We start from the raw sequence: 16,587 nt of genomic DNA, 5'->3' as shown, positions 1-16,587 counted from the left end.
AGACAGCAAAATAAAAAAAAAACCTTGTAAAAAGTGAATTCAAAAAAACTTATGTAAAGGTAGAATAGCTCCAACCTTGTTGGAAATGTAAAAGTAATCAGTGTTAGATGTATAAAAAAAATCTTTAGAACAGTAGCTAGCTTAGAACCATGAATAATCTTAATCCGGAAGATGCATTTTAGATAGGGATGTAGAATAAAATAAGAAAAGTAATAGAGAAAATTTTTAGTAGTCTTGATTAGGCCATAACATAAATATAAAATAATTATGTAGAAGAAATAATTAATAAATGGCGAACATTTTAAAAGCCCAAAAGTAAGCAAATACTAATGACGGGACGTCATTAATTGTTGGGAAGGGTCATATGTACCGTAAGCAAAATGCGATGTATTTAAAATACCAAAATAAAGTTCCTTCTCTTTAAAGATAATTCCGACTTCCTCTAATTAAGTTAAATCTCGTTTCAAAAATGAAAAGTCCTCAATCAGTAAAGAGAAAACTGCAGTCTTTGGATTTCGCTAAGACAGTGAGCAATAAAAAAAGCTGCTACGCACAATATTTCTAAGGAATTTTAAACGATAGGAACCGTGTGAACGCCTAAATAATCAAAAATAGTTAAGAAAAATTATTGGACGAAAGGTTCGCATCCTTGGACCTCGGGCCAATTATGAGCCAGTTCTTACAGCGCAGAACTGAAGAGCTACGTTTGATAGTGGGGTAAAAATGCTTTTTAAAAAGATTCGTAAAGGAGAGTCAGGACCATTCAGATAGAAGTCTTAAATCCTTTCATTGTTGTATCTCGGTCACCGTTATTGTCATTTCGAGTGACCCACTGCTGTTCACCTAAATATGTAAGTTTCAATAAATCTATTGCTTTTTTTATCTGTGTTTATTTCATTTTATATGTCTGGAGCTAGCCTAATAACAGGTAATTAGTTCGCAAAATCTCCAAAGTAACGTTCCCAGGGAATCGGATCTCCAGATAGCTCAAGAAAAAGAGGTCACGTTTACATGGCTGTACATTTTATTTTCACTCAATAATTGAGGGTGGCGCAGGCCTTGTTAGCACAATCTTCAGCGCTATAAGCGACACTATCAGAGAAATTACAAGGTGTAAGTTCACGACCTTTGGGCATAATATCGCCTTTGACACGGTCAGTATTTAGTACCATATTTAGTATAGCCAGCCAATTTTTTCATCGCTACAAATACTAATTTTTCATCGCTACACGATTAAAACTCTTAGATAGCCAATCAATTTAAAGTATCAAAAACTATAGCCTACATTGAGCTTCCCAGTTTCGGAGGTAGTAATAACACGGTTGCAAATTCGTCCCTGAAAAGTATGTACTTGTATATACAAGTAAAGACTGTCTTTACTTAGAATACTTAGAGATACTTAGTAGTTTGCTTTTTATTAGAGAAGAATTGTTTAATCAAGTGGGAAAAACTGCCTTAAATATCCTAAGAAAATTTTCAGAAAATCAGAGTTTTCAAAAGTGAATAGACCTGAGAGGAATCCAGGAGGTTAAGAATGTCTTTTATTTTGGTGTCTTTGGTACTTTGACGAAGCAACAGAAGTACAACTTTTTTTCTTATTGTTTGTTGAAACTGGTGGATGAATAATATATTTTTTTTGGTATTGGAGATTTTTTTTGAAATCAAACACGCAAAATTACCTTAAAAATCTGATGAAGAGCAACATCTGTTACCCAAGTGTTCCCATTGACATCTACTGTTAAACCATGAGGCATATAGAACAGGCCGCTTCCCCATGACTTTAAAACATCACCAGTAACTGGGTCTAAAGTAACGATTGTGTCAACGTCTATTGGACCGTCAGCAATTTTTCTATACCGGTTGCTAATATCGAATGACCTGAAATAGAAATTATTAGGTCCGTTTTTTAGCACTAAGATCTTACATCTTTCTGCAAAGATTATCGTTTTTTAACTCATCTTTGTTCTAAGATCTTACAGCTCACTGATGTTAGAAAAAAGTGTGAAGACCGTCACTGTTCTACCATAAAAAACAATGATGAGAGAACTTTGATGATTTACTCATCATTGTTCTCAGACCGCTGATCAGAGCAGAATGGTGAAAGACGTTTGCACAAAAACGACCAAAGATGTAAGATCTTTGTTTAAAGATTTCGCTTTTAAGCGTTTTCTGACAAAAGATGTAAGATCTTAGCACATTGCTGAGTGACAAAACGCCCCTATTGTCGGTGGCTTATATCGAATGACCTAAAATGGAATTATGTTCTGTGGCTTATATCGAATGACCTAAGATAGAAATTATTTTCAGTGGCTTATATCGAATGACCTCATATGGAAATTATGGTGAATCGCTTATATCGAATTACCTAAAACATAAATTATTGTTTGTGGCTTATATCGAGTGACCTAAGATGGAAACTATTGTCAGTGGCTTTTGTCAAATGATCTAACATGGAAATTATGGTCGATGGCTTATATTGAGCTATCTAAAATGGAAATTATGGTCTGTGGCTTATATCGAAAAACCTAATATGAAAATAATTGTCAGTGGCTTATATCGAATGACCTAAAATGAAAATTATGGTCTGCGGTTTATATCAAAGGACCTAAGATAGAAATTATTGTCCGTGACTAACATCGAATGACCTAATATGGAAATTATGGTCAGTGTCTTATATCGACTGACCTAAAGTGGAATTATGGTCTGTGGCCTTATATCGAATGACCTAAAATGGAAATTATGTTTTGTGGCCTATATCGAATGACCTAAAATGGAAATTACGATCGATGGCTTATATCGAATTACCTAAAATGGAAGTTATGGTCTGGGGCTAAAATGGAAATTATGGTATGTGGCTTATATCGAATGACCTAAGATGGAAATTATTATCAGTTGCTTATATCGAATGACCTAATATGGAAATTGTGGTCAATGGCTTATATTGAATGACCTAAAATGGGAATTATGGTATGTGGCTTATATCGAATGACCTAAGATGGAAATTATTGTCAGTGGCTTATATTGAATGACCTAATATAGAAATTATGGCCGATGGCTAACATCGAATGACCTAAAATGGAAATTATGGTCTGCGGTTTATATCAAATTACCTAAGATAGATATTATTGTCCGTGGCTTACATCGAATGACCTAAAATGGAAATTATGGTCGATGACTCATATCGAATGACCTAAAATTAAAATTATCGTCTGTGCATAAGTATATACTTTTAGTTTTCTCCTGTTAATATACTTCAATAATCTTGATACATCAAAAACGTAAAACTCACATTTAGAAAGCGAAGTTTTCGTGTCCAAAGTTTTCAAATCCTTCAGGAGAGAGAAAAACTCCATAAAACGAAGTTTGAAGACCTATCTATTCCTACATGTGGTGTTTTCTTGAGAAAATAACTTTTGACTTACGACCATCACAATGGCTTAAGAGCATGGCGCATGTTTGAAATAAGCTACACCAAATTGCATTGAATTGATGTTCCTTAAAAAAAAAAAAAAAAAAAAAAAAAAAAAAATCCAGTCTATAAAACTATGTACACCACATAAAACATCACTTTGATGAATGGATGGAACTCAATGACAGTAAAATTGTTGTCATTCGTCTATACGTTAAAAGCGTAAGAGACCAAAAAATAACACACCGAAAATTGCAGAGGGAAAATAAACCTTAAGAATCTAAAAAGATACTGTACGTACTTAAACGCATAATACTAAGTAGTACATTTGACACACTACACAAACTTAAAAACATTCTCGAATGCTGACCAATAGTCTGCGTTGCGCAGGTACCGATATCCTCATACACTGTCTTCGTCCAAGAGTGCAAAGCGTGGTTAGGGGCAAATCATCTGACACTTCCCCAAGATTCCCAAGATTTCTCCGGGTACACAATTAGAGCTGGATAGACTCTGGCTTAGCTGACAGGGTCACACCATTGGTCCCTGTCCCAAACTAAATAACCAGCGACACCAGGACTCAAAGCCCTGACCTCAGAGCTGTGTTTTCGGGCACCAGTTTTGAAGCCAGTTTTGAGCAGGTTCGACAAAAATCGTTTTCACGTTCTCCATGTTTCAACCCAAAAAAATTTTAAAGGGCATTTTCATCTTATGGGTTCCAAGCATGTTGGACACGGGTTCCTCAAAATTGTAACGCACCAGAATAGCATGGTTGAACACGGGTTCTGAGAAGACATTCTCCCTTGTTGAGCACGGAACTCAAACCGATAATCTGCATAACCCGTGTCGAACTCCGAGTTGGAAGTGGGTGGTCTGAAAACAAAGCTCAGGATTTCAAGTTTAGTGCGCTAACCACTCGGCTAAGACGAATCTGTTGAATGACTAATGTAAAATTCAGGATGTTACGTATGTCAAAACTGTCAGCAGTTTCGACAAAACCCTCAACTTTTAGCGTCTAGAACCATAACTAAAAACAAAATAAGGGATGAAGGATGACAAGTGTAAGTGCAATATGTTCTGCATGACTGTTCTGCGAGAATGTGTCACAAGTCGTGACCGAGACACCCCTCCGGCTTTGCTTTGGAGGGGTATGGTGCCAAGAATCAAGATATTTCCAGTCGGCAAAAAAACACGAAAAAGCAGGTTAATGGGTACTTGGTTTCCATCAGACTTTCTTTTATTTATGATTTTTTGATTTTCTGTTTTTGAGACATTTCTGTCACCTATAGCTCACAGAAAATCCTTTTAATAAAATTTTTTATATCTTTCAGTGCAGAAGGGATGAACAATACTGGAAAAATACACTACATATCTAGTTTCGTAACATACGAAGCAGAGTAGGTACTTACGTTGAGTCCCAAGTAACAGGCCCTCTATGGAAAACAACAGGTCTGTCAAACAGGTCTATAGCAACTCCACTGATTTGACCAAACTCTGTTGGGATATCTGGCCATGAAGATTCTTTTGGTTTACTGGATGTTTCAAAGTTGGACAAGATTTTCTGAAACGTAATAGACAGCAGATTTCAGCATAGACATGTTAACGCAATAGAGCAGTCAAGAACTTAATGCGGTTTTGACGAAATAAAGACAAAATTCTTATGATACCTGGCTGTATACCCCCCCCCCCCCACTATTCTAAGTTTCTACTATTGAGAAAGATATTCCAGTTTTGATAAATGTGGAAAAGTATTTGGTTATAAAACTAGTTTTAGTGTTCAACACATGTTTTTTTTTTATTATCTAGGAATATTAGTATGCGCAGAAAAGGCAATATTTTCTAAGCTATTTTCACATTTCTACATCAAGAACGCCATTGTTGCTGATTTGTTGTGATGTATTATTCTATAGTATTTGGGGGTTGTAGCTGTAGATGGTTTTTATTCTCCCTTTATAGGGGAGATAAGCTCTGGTCCTAAGGTAATTAAACTTTGATAGCGTGCCTTAGGCTGTAAACGAACTAATGAGGCGTACCGACTGGGTATGTTCCAGAGGCTAAAGGTAGATCGTAGAGAGGTTGTCTAAAATACAATACTTTAATTCATTTAACATATAATATAATCTGATATATTCTGTCTACTGGGACTGGCTGTCCCAAGTAGACCACAAGTCTCAAAAACAACGATAATATATAAATAGATACTTAGACACTTACAATGATAAGACAAAGTTCCAAGGTATTTCTAAAAACAACGGACCAGAGGTCAGTTCGGCATAAAGTTAGTGTAAGATCCCCCCTTCCAATAAAATGTATCTTTTTTACATTTTTATCAACAACAGCTTTCCATGTAATCGCTAGGAAGTGGTAATTTTCCAATTTCCCGTTATACAGAACTTAGCAGGATATGTTCCTTATCTTAATAAAAAGTGGTATTTCAAATCTTCTTATTTGCGTCTTATATATTTTTACTAAATTAATAATTAACTAAATTAGAAAGCTTTTCCACAATACTCCCCATTTAAAGAAGAATTATCTCAATTCTCAATATTTTACTTTTAAAACAACTTAATTTGGTTTACAGTTTTTTTTCTGCCATCTTTGGGTCATTATGTGCATCTACCCTCAATGGATTTTCTTAGGGTTATTTTTCTGGTCCAATATAGGCCATGTTCTTTTTTGTCGAAGGATTTCAATTTGAAATTCATCCTTGTTTCTTTTTTTCTCTGTCTCTAGGACTTAAAAATACTTTTTTTTATTCTTCTTCATATGCAACTTTTGTTTTAACTTGACCCCAAGCGGCTTAAACATAATATTAATGGTTTTGCTAAAATTAGATTTCAAGTTATATTACATAAGTTTATGAATTATTTGAGTTTAAATTTAATTCCCCTTAATAATTTAATTTATCTGTTTGATTTGGTTGATATACCGTATATTTTTCGTTTTAGAAATGCCTTGGGTAAATTACACATAACATTTTGATCTTTAAATTTTCACATATTTTTCAAGCACAATGCATTTTCACATATTTCAATAACATAAGCCATTGGGCTATGTAGCACATTTTCTAGGCCTAAATTAAGTTCTGATTTTTTCTCACTTTCTGACGAACTTGTAGCAAAGTCTGTATTACTGCTATAGTTTCCAAAATATCAGTTGATCGAGTATGAGATGATAGTATCAGGATTATTTGAAGTGTCTTCAAAATTTGTTACTTTCCAAAAATGTGTCAAAATATGATTGAAGGAAAAATGGATCCGAAAAGGTGCTACGAAAAATTTGATTTCCAAAAAAAAATAGCTAATGCTGTATCTAAAATAAATATCCACATTAGTATACATATAAAGCATAGGGCCTATATTTTTACATATATAGCAGAATGAAACACTCAATTTTTGTATATATCAATGCATTTGAAAGTTACTTACTTTTGATTACTTTCTCCACTTTTTTAATTACTCCAAAATTAATATCCCACTTAAATCGAAACATTATGTTCCTTGCTGGATTATTCTTTCAACCTAAGACTAAACAGATTATTTTACAAAAAAAAAATTATTAATGATTTGACTTGAGGTCAAACATTTACATATAACATTACATCACTAGTTAAAATTTAAAATAAATTAAAACAGCGTATATGTATATAAGCATTGTGTAATAACTTACACAAGTATTTAAGTCTCAAAACTAGATATGTTATTATACTATTGGTTAAAACTTAAAGCATTTTTAAAAACAAAACACGGTATAGACTAGTATTTATAACAGTAGATATTTTCTCAATTACATTTGTTACAACTATATAACTTTTCTCATATACGACTATATATATTTTGTTTTAAAACTTTAGTTCTATTTCGAACCCACTTGTGTCATTAACTGCCATTATCTTATATGCCTGTTTGTCTATTCAGACTTTTAAGCTTTTCAATTCTTTTCGAATTTCTTGGTACTTTAGACAGTTTTATAACGTTTCTGTCTGTAATCTCTCTTTTTTCAGCTTTAATGTCTTTTTGGTTTAAGGCTTTTATTTACAGCTTATATCTGATAAGCTAAAAAAAATTTTTTGCTGTTCACCTTATAGCTCTAATGCCATTATCAAATGACTTTGCCTGTACTCTGAAGGTTCGCTTACCATGACTGTTTTCTGGTAGTTCCTTATAACGTTTCTAGGTCCTATTGTCATAGCTACAGTTAAAATGACTATGATGAACTTGAACACACAATAAGTAATTATTTAATAATTTGGGGGCACAATATTATCTTGGGCTATTGCTTTTCCAGAAAAAGTGGTCTTTCTGCCGAAAATACCTGGCTTTCATGGCACACAGTAATTCTGTTTTTGACATACAAGTGACAATGACTATTTTCACTTTAACTTCCCCACTTTTAGTGGTTTTGTTTTAGGTTTCAACTTCAAATTAAGTCCTTATGGATATTATGTTAATTTTATTTTTAATTTTTCATGCCATGTTAGTCATTTTTCTGAAAACGACTTCCACATAAGAGAGCCCAATTTCTTTTCTTGACTACTTTGAGCATTTCTCCAATATTTCTATTAATCTCGGCCCACGTTTACCAATGTAACGGTGGCTCCGTAGTATTAATGCTACTTATTTGTACTTATTTAATAAAATTTTCATACTAGTTTATTCGGCAAGTTCAATAAGTGCGTATAACAGAGTTTAATAGATTCAACTCCGTTCCTTTTCCTTTTAAATTTTCTGTGCTATATTTTCAATTTGAACCTTCCTCTCTCTTTTTTTTATTATTTCAATGCAGTCTAAGGTTTTTTCCAGGTCTTTTCCCGCTTTCATAAAATATGTCTTTTTAAAGCCTATATTTATATATTCCATGTTCTTTTTCAATAAACTTAACAAGTTTTTATGCTGATTGCCCTTTATGATCAAATTCTTTATATCCTATATTTCTAAGAGGGGGGGGGGTGGTTTGTGTCTAATTTTTGCAACCTGTATTTTTTTGAAAATATTTAAATTTTTTTTTATTCCGAAAGTTTTTGGTGTTAGAAAAGTACTGTAGTTTTTCAGCTAATTTTTTTTTGAACCCTTTTAATTAAGTTTTGCTCCGAAGTTTCTAGTTCTCATTTATTCATAAAAAAAAATGTACGTTTTACGATATTCTGATTCCCTAAAAATTGTGTGGTTTTCATCGCAGACACATATTCCATATCAGTGGTATTTTACCAAAAATTAGTGCCTATGTCGTACCAAAAGTTGCTTAGAGATAGGGGTTATCTTTTGTGGTTTCCCTATATTTTTTTTATATTATTTGTGTCTGGAATGGAATTATCCTCAGTTTAATTTGCACCTTAGTTTTATACAGTCATTGAGTGTAATTTTTCCCTTTTGTGATATTTTGACTATTACTCTGTTCTACAAGTGTATGGGGTTATTGCATTGGCAGATTTGCTGGACCCTGCCATTTCTCAGGGTTCAACAACTCTGCCGAGCATTCAGCTCAAACCTCCCCCAAAGTTTTATTTTTATTTCTGATATATATTTGGTTAGCTTGGTGGATCCCCCAATGACAAGACGTTTAGCAGTTTCGTTTTTAAATGCCAATTGTCCTGTCATTGGTGTTTTTCACCTGCAATGTCCTCGCCCTGTTATTTCTGTTAATGGTTTGTTGTGAATTTATTTAATATGTGAAATTGATTATTCCCAAGAAAAACTTTGCTTTACGCCGTGCTATATTTTTAAATTGTGACCCATTTTATCTACGGCTTCTTGTTTATACATACCTTCCTTGTTGGTAAGTGTTTAATTTTTATCTTTTACTATTTATAACAAGATTACAGCTAGCTTGTACATGTCGCGATTCATGTAAACTCCCGCTGTCTTTCCCATTATAATTTTTTTTTAATTTCTTAAAAAAAAAGATTTTTTTTTTTAAATTATCCCCGCCCCCGAATTTTTTTTTTTTCATTATTACATATCAAAAGAATTGCCTTTTAATGCTGATTCTAAATATGTATAATTTAATTAGATTCACTACACCCATTTAAAAGTTACGTGGCCTTACTTATTTTCTTTTTTTGATGAAACGGAGCCTAATTCGTTTTTACAAGTTTTGACATTACACCGCTCGCGGAGTCTTATCTCGTATCAGAAACAAAATTTTTGCAGGAACCTATGATGTCACTTCAGATCGGAGCTATAATTTAACGTTAGAATGTGACGGTCATAATTTTTACTGGCGATATATATTTGAAGGAAAACTTGATTTTATCTATATACCGATTAAAAAAGAAAATATAGATATTTCTATAGTGGCTTTTATACTCGTTTGATTTTTATTTAATATTTTTTTTGTTATTATTGTTTTATTCAAATATTAATCTGCTGGGGGCTGCGCTTGTTCTGCCTTTCTCCGTTTCCTGGTCCAAGTTCTGAACCCCAAATTTTTGCTTTTCTTTTTTATAATATTGGCAAGTTTTTCCGTGGTCTCTATAGTGTGGTTTACAAGGCTCTGAGTCCAAGTGCTGTTTTGTTGCCTCGTCAAATATCTTCAATTTTTGTTTCTCTTGATGTTTGGCCTTTTTCATAAGTGTTTTAGCGACTTGTGCTGCTGACAAAGGAACTTCTTGCTGCCCCTTTGGTTTCTTTACTGTTCTCCATAATTTTTCTCGCAAAGAAGGTTTTCTTGACGATGGCCCAGGTTTAGCTATATCGGTTTCTGTAGAAGAATTTTCACTGTCAAATTCTGTTAGGTCGCGTCTGGTAGATGGCGTTTGTTCCAAAAGCCATTTTTGCGTTAAGACTGTAGGTGAGTCTAATGTATGAAAATAAGATAATTCTTTGGTTTCTTCCTATTTTTCTTCCTATTAGGATCTAACCTCTGATTTATTATGTGTTAAACCCGTAGGTTGCGTTTGAGGCTCTTCTCTGTCGCTTTCATCGCTAGTACCTGATGAATATTGAACTTCTCTTTTTTTTCTTGTTTGTTGTGGAAGGTTTGTAGCCAAGACTGGGCTAAATATTCCTTCCACTTCTCCCAACTGTTGTGGTCGTTAAAAAGGTCATAAAATTCATATGGTCTTCTGATATATACTGGTGAGATCGTGTCTTCTATTTCTTCTTCTGAAAGTATAGGCTCTGTTTTCCTCGGTTTTGAAAAATATCCCTTTTTCATTCTATTATGGTATATTACTTCTTCATTTTCCTTATGCTGATGTTTTAGAAAATATGTTAAGTTATTTGGTAGAATTTTTGTAATCCTGTTGGGTCCATCCCATTTCGGTTTTAACTTTTTTATTCCTTCCAGGTTTGTTTTGTAAAACGTAAACCAAATCTTCTAAACAGTAACTCGTTTAATTTTTACTTGTTCTGTCATATTTTTCTTTTTGTCCTGTTTTCGCATCCTCCAGATTGTCTTAATCTTAATCCATAGCTTTTTTCATTCGCATCACCATGTCTTGCTTATATTGGTCTAGGTTGTAATATATTCTGTCATTTTGTATTTCATCTAAACAAATTCTGGGATGTCTTATATGTTGCAAAAAATATGGCGTTTCTTTTAAGGTACGTGAAAAAGCCGTATTTATTGCAAAGAGTACAAATGGCAAATGTTCATCCCAATTTTCATTTTCCTCTCTTGCATGTATTCCCAGCATGTAAGCTAATTCCCTATGCTTACGTTCAACCTTCCCATTAGCTGCTGCCATCTAAGAAGAGGTAAACCATCGTCTAACCCCCAGATATTCTGTAATTTCGTCTAATCATTTGGCTCTAAAACATGGCCCATTATCGCTAAGTAAAACTCTAGGGAAAATCCCGTGTTCCAGAAATAGACGATTGACCAAAACTTTCGCAATAGTTTTTGTATTTTCATCTTTAATTGGAAAAGCGTCTAAATATGAATTAAAATGGTCTACTATGGTTAGTACGCACCTGTTTCCTTTCCTGGAAACTGGTAGACTTCCCCCGGATCCCCAAATGTCTATTGACATTATTTCTCCTACCCCTGAAGGGGTGGGGTATTGACCTAATTCAGCCCTAGGGGTCTTTGGTGGCGACTTTTGTTTGGCGCACTCTTGGCAGCTTTGTATAAAAGCTTTTACTTTTGAGTACATTTTCGGAAAATAAAAATTTCCTTTCAGTCTCCTCATAGTTTTTGCTTCTCCCATGTGACAGCCAATCATTGCATATGCTATCTGTAAAACTTCTCTTTCCAGAGATTTTGGAATCACTGGGATAATTTTTAAGTAATTTTTCTATGTTCTTGCGATGGTCTATGATATCTTACTAAAAGATTTTTACTTTTGTCTAGATCAAAATTATCCAAATCCTTTAAAAAATGTTTAGAGTGCTCTGGCAGTTCCGTTCCTTTTGATTAAAATAATTTCATTGCTAGACAAAAATCGTCATTATTTTGATGCTTTGAAATATTTTCATTAGACAGTATTTCTACCCCTTCCAGTTCGTTCTGGATGGTTGCTATCACATTTTCTTCCTTATCTAGATTTCGTGACAAATAGTCTGGTACAATATTTGTACGTCCCTTTTTATATATTGGGGTATATGAATATGCTTGCAGACGTAGTATCCGACGTGTCAGCCGGGCTGAAGTCTTTTGCATCGCATGTAGCCAAACTAATGATTTTTGGTCTGCGCGTAAAATAATTTTTTTTCTAAATAAAAATTGTCGAAAAGACTATGTAAATACTACAACTGCTAAACACTCCCTTTCAACTGTCGAGTTTTTTTTCTGCTTCCGTCAGTGACTTACTGGCGTATTGAACTATTGATTCTACTCCTTCTGAATCAATGTCTATTAATGTGGCCACTAGACCATACCCTAAATCATTTGTATGCAAACAAGTCTTGTGAAACTGTTTTGAATCTGGAAATTTCAGTATTGGTGCCAATAATACTCGTCTTTTCATTTATTTTTATGATTGATTTGTTTCAGTTTGACATTCGAATTTACCTGATTTCTTTAAAAGGTTTGTCAAAAGTTGGGCTATTGTTGCATAATTTTTTATTTATCATCTGAAATAGCTTAATAAACTGCAAACCGATCTGCAGCTTTTTTGATCTTTAGGAGGCTGTAAATTTTCTATGACCGTAATTTTTTCTAGATTTTGTAAAACAGTACCTTGGTTTATTAGGTGTCCAAGAAAAACTAATTTTGGTATTACTATTTTTAAATTTTCTGGTTTTAATTTTAAGCCTGCTTTTTCGAACTTTTCCAGTATTTTTCTAAGTCCGACCAAGTGGTCTTCCAATTTTTCATTAAACAGAATTACATCATCTAAATAACCCAAGGTATCTTTTTTCCTTCCTGGTTCGTTATCTTTTAACACCAAATTCATTAGGCGACTAAAAAAAATTGGACTAAATGATAAGCCAAACGGCATACGTTCAAATGTGAACGTTCTCTCATCGTCTAAGAATACTGTAGCCTTATGCTTAGTTTCTGCATCTAAATTGATTTGGCAATATCCTGCTATTAAATCAAAACTAATATAATATTTTGAACCCCCTAACGAATATAAAATCGAATCAATTCTTGGTAGCTTCATCACGTCTTTAACCATGACGGCGTTTAGTGATCTAAAGTCTATACATAATCTCCAGGTGTTATCTTTTTTTCTGACTATTACTAATAGAAAGCACCAATCACTAATACTTTCTTTAATTATTCCCTGATCTTTCATTTCTTTTATTTGGCTTTCTAGCCATGGCTTTAAATGATAAGGTGTTTTATACGGTGACTTTTTGATTGGAGGGCCCTCTGTTGATATCTTGTGCGTGATTAAGTGAGTTAATCCGTAATCTGCTTTGTGTCTTGCAAAAGTCCATTTGAAATCCCAGATAATATTTTCTACCCTAGTCTGTACATTTTCCGGTAAATGTTTTAAATCAAATTGTTGCAAAAAATCCGTTTTCGCCATTCCATACTCTTCTTGTGGTTGCGGTTTTAATGAGGATAAATATTCGTGGCTAATGAAGTTTGTGCTTAATTCTGGACTGTTTAGAGATTTTATTTCCGATTTTGAAATCTTTTCCACTAATCCAAGTTCTATCTGGTTCAGTTTTATTTTATTATTACTTAGATTTGATAGTTTTAAGTATGTTATAGCATTTTCAATTTTTATAACTTGATTTTCCACGAACATCATTGCGTAATTTTTTATGGTGTTTCCCCCCATCACGGCATCCATTGTTTTAACCTTTCCTTCTTTTTCATTTAATGTAGCTAGAACTTGAGCTGTCGGTCCTCCTTCTGTTGAGATTTTTCAGCTTATTTTTAGGTTATAATTTGAATCTTCACTTTGTTTATTTTTTGTTACGCAAATGTGCCTATTATTTTCATTTGCCTGGTTTATTGTGATTGTATTGGATATGGGTTCCCATACAATCCCATATTTCCTGGTGGTTTCTACTCCTAGAAGACAAGGAAATTGTAGCTGCTTGCGTATTATTACTGTTACTGTTATTTCTTTATCCCTTGCACTAAATTTTAGTGGACATTCTCCCAACATTGTTACCTTGTGCCCTGTCACTGATGCTAGGGTATTTTGGCACCTGCTTACTCGATTTTTGATACTAGGAGGAAACTTATTAAAAAATTCCTCTCGAATTAATGATTTAGATGCGCCTGTTTCTAGTAAACATGTTAAATTTTGAAAACACTCAATTTTAAAACAACGCAGAATTGGTAGATTATTATTATCTGCATTTGTATCACAACATTCTAAACTATATAGGGGTCTTTGTAAGGAAACAGCTCTGTCGACCCTTACAGGCTGGATTTTCCGTTTAAATGCCCACTGGTTGGCCAAAAGTTTCTGGGATTATACCAGTTTTCTTCAGTGCTGCTACTTTGACCCTGGGTATTATTAACCGTTTGCCTCCTAGGCCTAAATTCGTGAATATTATTAGGTGTTTGCCAAGTATTATTTATTCCCTACTTTCCTAAATTTCTTTCCTCCTGCGTCCTGAACTGGTATTTTGTTTTGTACGTCTGGCCTTCTTTGGGTACTTTATGCCAGCACTCTTCCGCATAGTGATTTGGTTTGCAACGATTATAGCAATTGAATTTTTTCCTATATTGCTTGGTAATTTTCCCTTCCTCGTGGGGTCTATATCTATTTCTATATATTCTTGGCCTGCCATCATATGCTCTATAATTTTCCTCGGGAGGAGGAGGTGGGTGTCCATAATACTTGGTATTCCAAGTCATTAAGGATCTAATACCATGGGATTAGTCGTCAAATGGGGAGGGGTCAGTCCATGGTGGGAAGGATTGACCTTCCTCGTGCCTTTTTGGTTCACGATTCGGCTCCTAAAAGTTTTTCTTCTTCTGTCCCCTTTCATATTTTTTACTTTCTTGGGCTCCTGTGTTATTTATTGACATCTGATTAAACCTTTTCATAGCCTCGTCAATTTTTACCTCTGTTTCGACTAGTATTATAGCCTGCTCTAAATTTTCAGGTTTTCGCGATAATATTAGTCTCAATAACTTTTTTGGTAACCCTTGGGTAAAAGTATGTAGTTGTACTTTCTTTATTGTCTCGTCATTTCCGCCTTTTTCTAATTGTAAACACACGGATCTACAAATTTTGTCTGCATATTCCCTGATACTAGTTGAGGTATCGAATGTGACTACCTCTGTTCTTAGCCTCTCGGAGATGCTTGTATCTATGAATCTTGTTTTAAAAGATTCAATTAGAGTAATGATGTTCTTGGGCTCTTATTCCTTAATTGCCTCAAAATGTTTAAGGGCGCTTCCCTTTAATCTGGCTGCAACGCATTGCTATTTGACCTTATCCTCAAACGATTTAGTTAGTTCGTCGAAAATCTTCAATTTTTCGATAAACTCATCTACATCTGAATTTCCCGTGTGTTCTGGTATAATTTTTGCAATTTCAAGTACTGTTGATAGGGAAGTCATTTTTTCCTCTGGTAAAACCATTTTATTTCAATCTACTATTTTTATCTAGCCTTCTCGACCCAGTTTTTCTAGCGACCACCAGTTGTTGTGACGCGTTCGAGGGTTCGAATCATACCGCTGCCACCAGTTGTTGTGATGTGTTATTCTATAGTATTTGGGGGTTGTAGTTGTAGATGGTTTTTATTCTCCCTTTATAGGGGAGATAAAATCTGGCCCTAAGATAATTAAACTTTGGTAGCGTGCCTTAGGCTGTGACCGAACTAATGAGGCGCACCGACTGGGTATGTTCGAGGGGCTAAAGGTAGATCGTAGAGAGGTTGTCTAAAGTACAATACTTTTATTCATTTAACATATAATATAATTGGATATATTCTGTCTACTGGGACTGGCTGTCCCAAGTAGACCACAAGTCTCAAAAACAACGATAATATATAAATAGATACTTAGACACTTACAATGATAGTAAGTTCCAAGGTACTTACTAGACAAATAAGACAAAATTCCAAGGTATTTCTAAAAACAACGGACCAGAGGTCAGTCCGGCATAAAGTTAGTGTAAGATTTCCCCTTCCGATAAAATGTATCTTTTATATATTTTTATCAACCACAGCTACCCACGTAATCGCTAGGAAGTAATAATTTCTCAATTTCCCGTTAAACAGAACTTAGCAGGATATGTTCCTTATCTTAATAAAAAGTGGTATTTCAAAACTTCATATTTGCGTCTTATATATTTTTACTAAATTAATAATTAACTGAATTAGAAAGCTTTACCACAGATTTAGATATTCTGGTTTCCACAAATATGGATACCGGGAACATTATTTTAGTTGTTTATACCAACTTTTAACCCTATTGCACTATAATCCTAATTTCAACTTTTAATTTATACACGTCGCATATTTGTTGACCGAATACTATCATTAATAGTACTTCAATAAAATGTTAAGACTATGCACCTGACATTGAGAGACGGGGATGTACATAGCTGGGGAGGAGGATCCTGGGCCTCCCAAAATCCTAAATTTTTCAATTTCCATTTATCAAATAGTTTTTTTATTGCTCTCCCCCACCTGGAAAAATATCCAAACGTGTCAGTTGAAAGGTTACACTCATGGATGCCGGCAGGGGGCAGGGGGGTGCATGGTCCCCCCTGAAAATTTGGGAATATAAAGTAATTATAAGGAAACCAAAGGAAAGAGAGCAAAATAGGGAAAAACCGCGGACAAAATGTGCGTTGCCCCATTGTTTGCTAC

The 16,587-nt window shown here is 34.2% G+C and overlaps 1 protein-coding gene across 1 annotated transcript in view; it reads right to left on the bottom strand.

Annotated features, from left to right (window-relative positions):
* Window positions 1-16,587, bottom strand: part of LOC148942494 (peptidyl-alpha-hydroxyglycine alpha-amidating lyase 2-like) — a 451,427-nt gene that overhangs the window by 79,690 nt on the left and 355,150 nt on the right. Inside the window, exons 3-4 of the mRNA XM_089102123.1 lie at window positions 4,819-4,970; window positions 1,680-1,878 (exon numbers count right to left, since the gene is read on the bottom strand). Of these exons, the coding sequence (XP_088958249.1) occupies window positions 1,680-1,878; window positions 4,819-4,970 (351 nt within the window). The remainder of the gene's footprint in view (window positions 1-1,679; window positions 1,879-4,818; window positions 4,971-16,587) is intronic.

This window comes from Artemia sp. Qi Xiang Cuo, chromosome 16 (assembly GCF_049724085.1).
Source record: "Artemia sp. Qi Xiang Cuo chromosome 16, ASM4972408v1, whole genome shotgun sequence".
NCBI classification, from domain to species: Eukaryota; Metazoa; Arthropoda; class Branchiopoda; order Anostraca; family Artemiidae; genus Artemia; species Artemia sp. Qi Xiang Cuo.
This window is presented reverse-complemented; position numbering and strand designations above follow the sequence as displayed.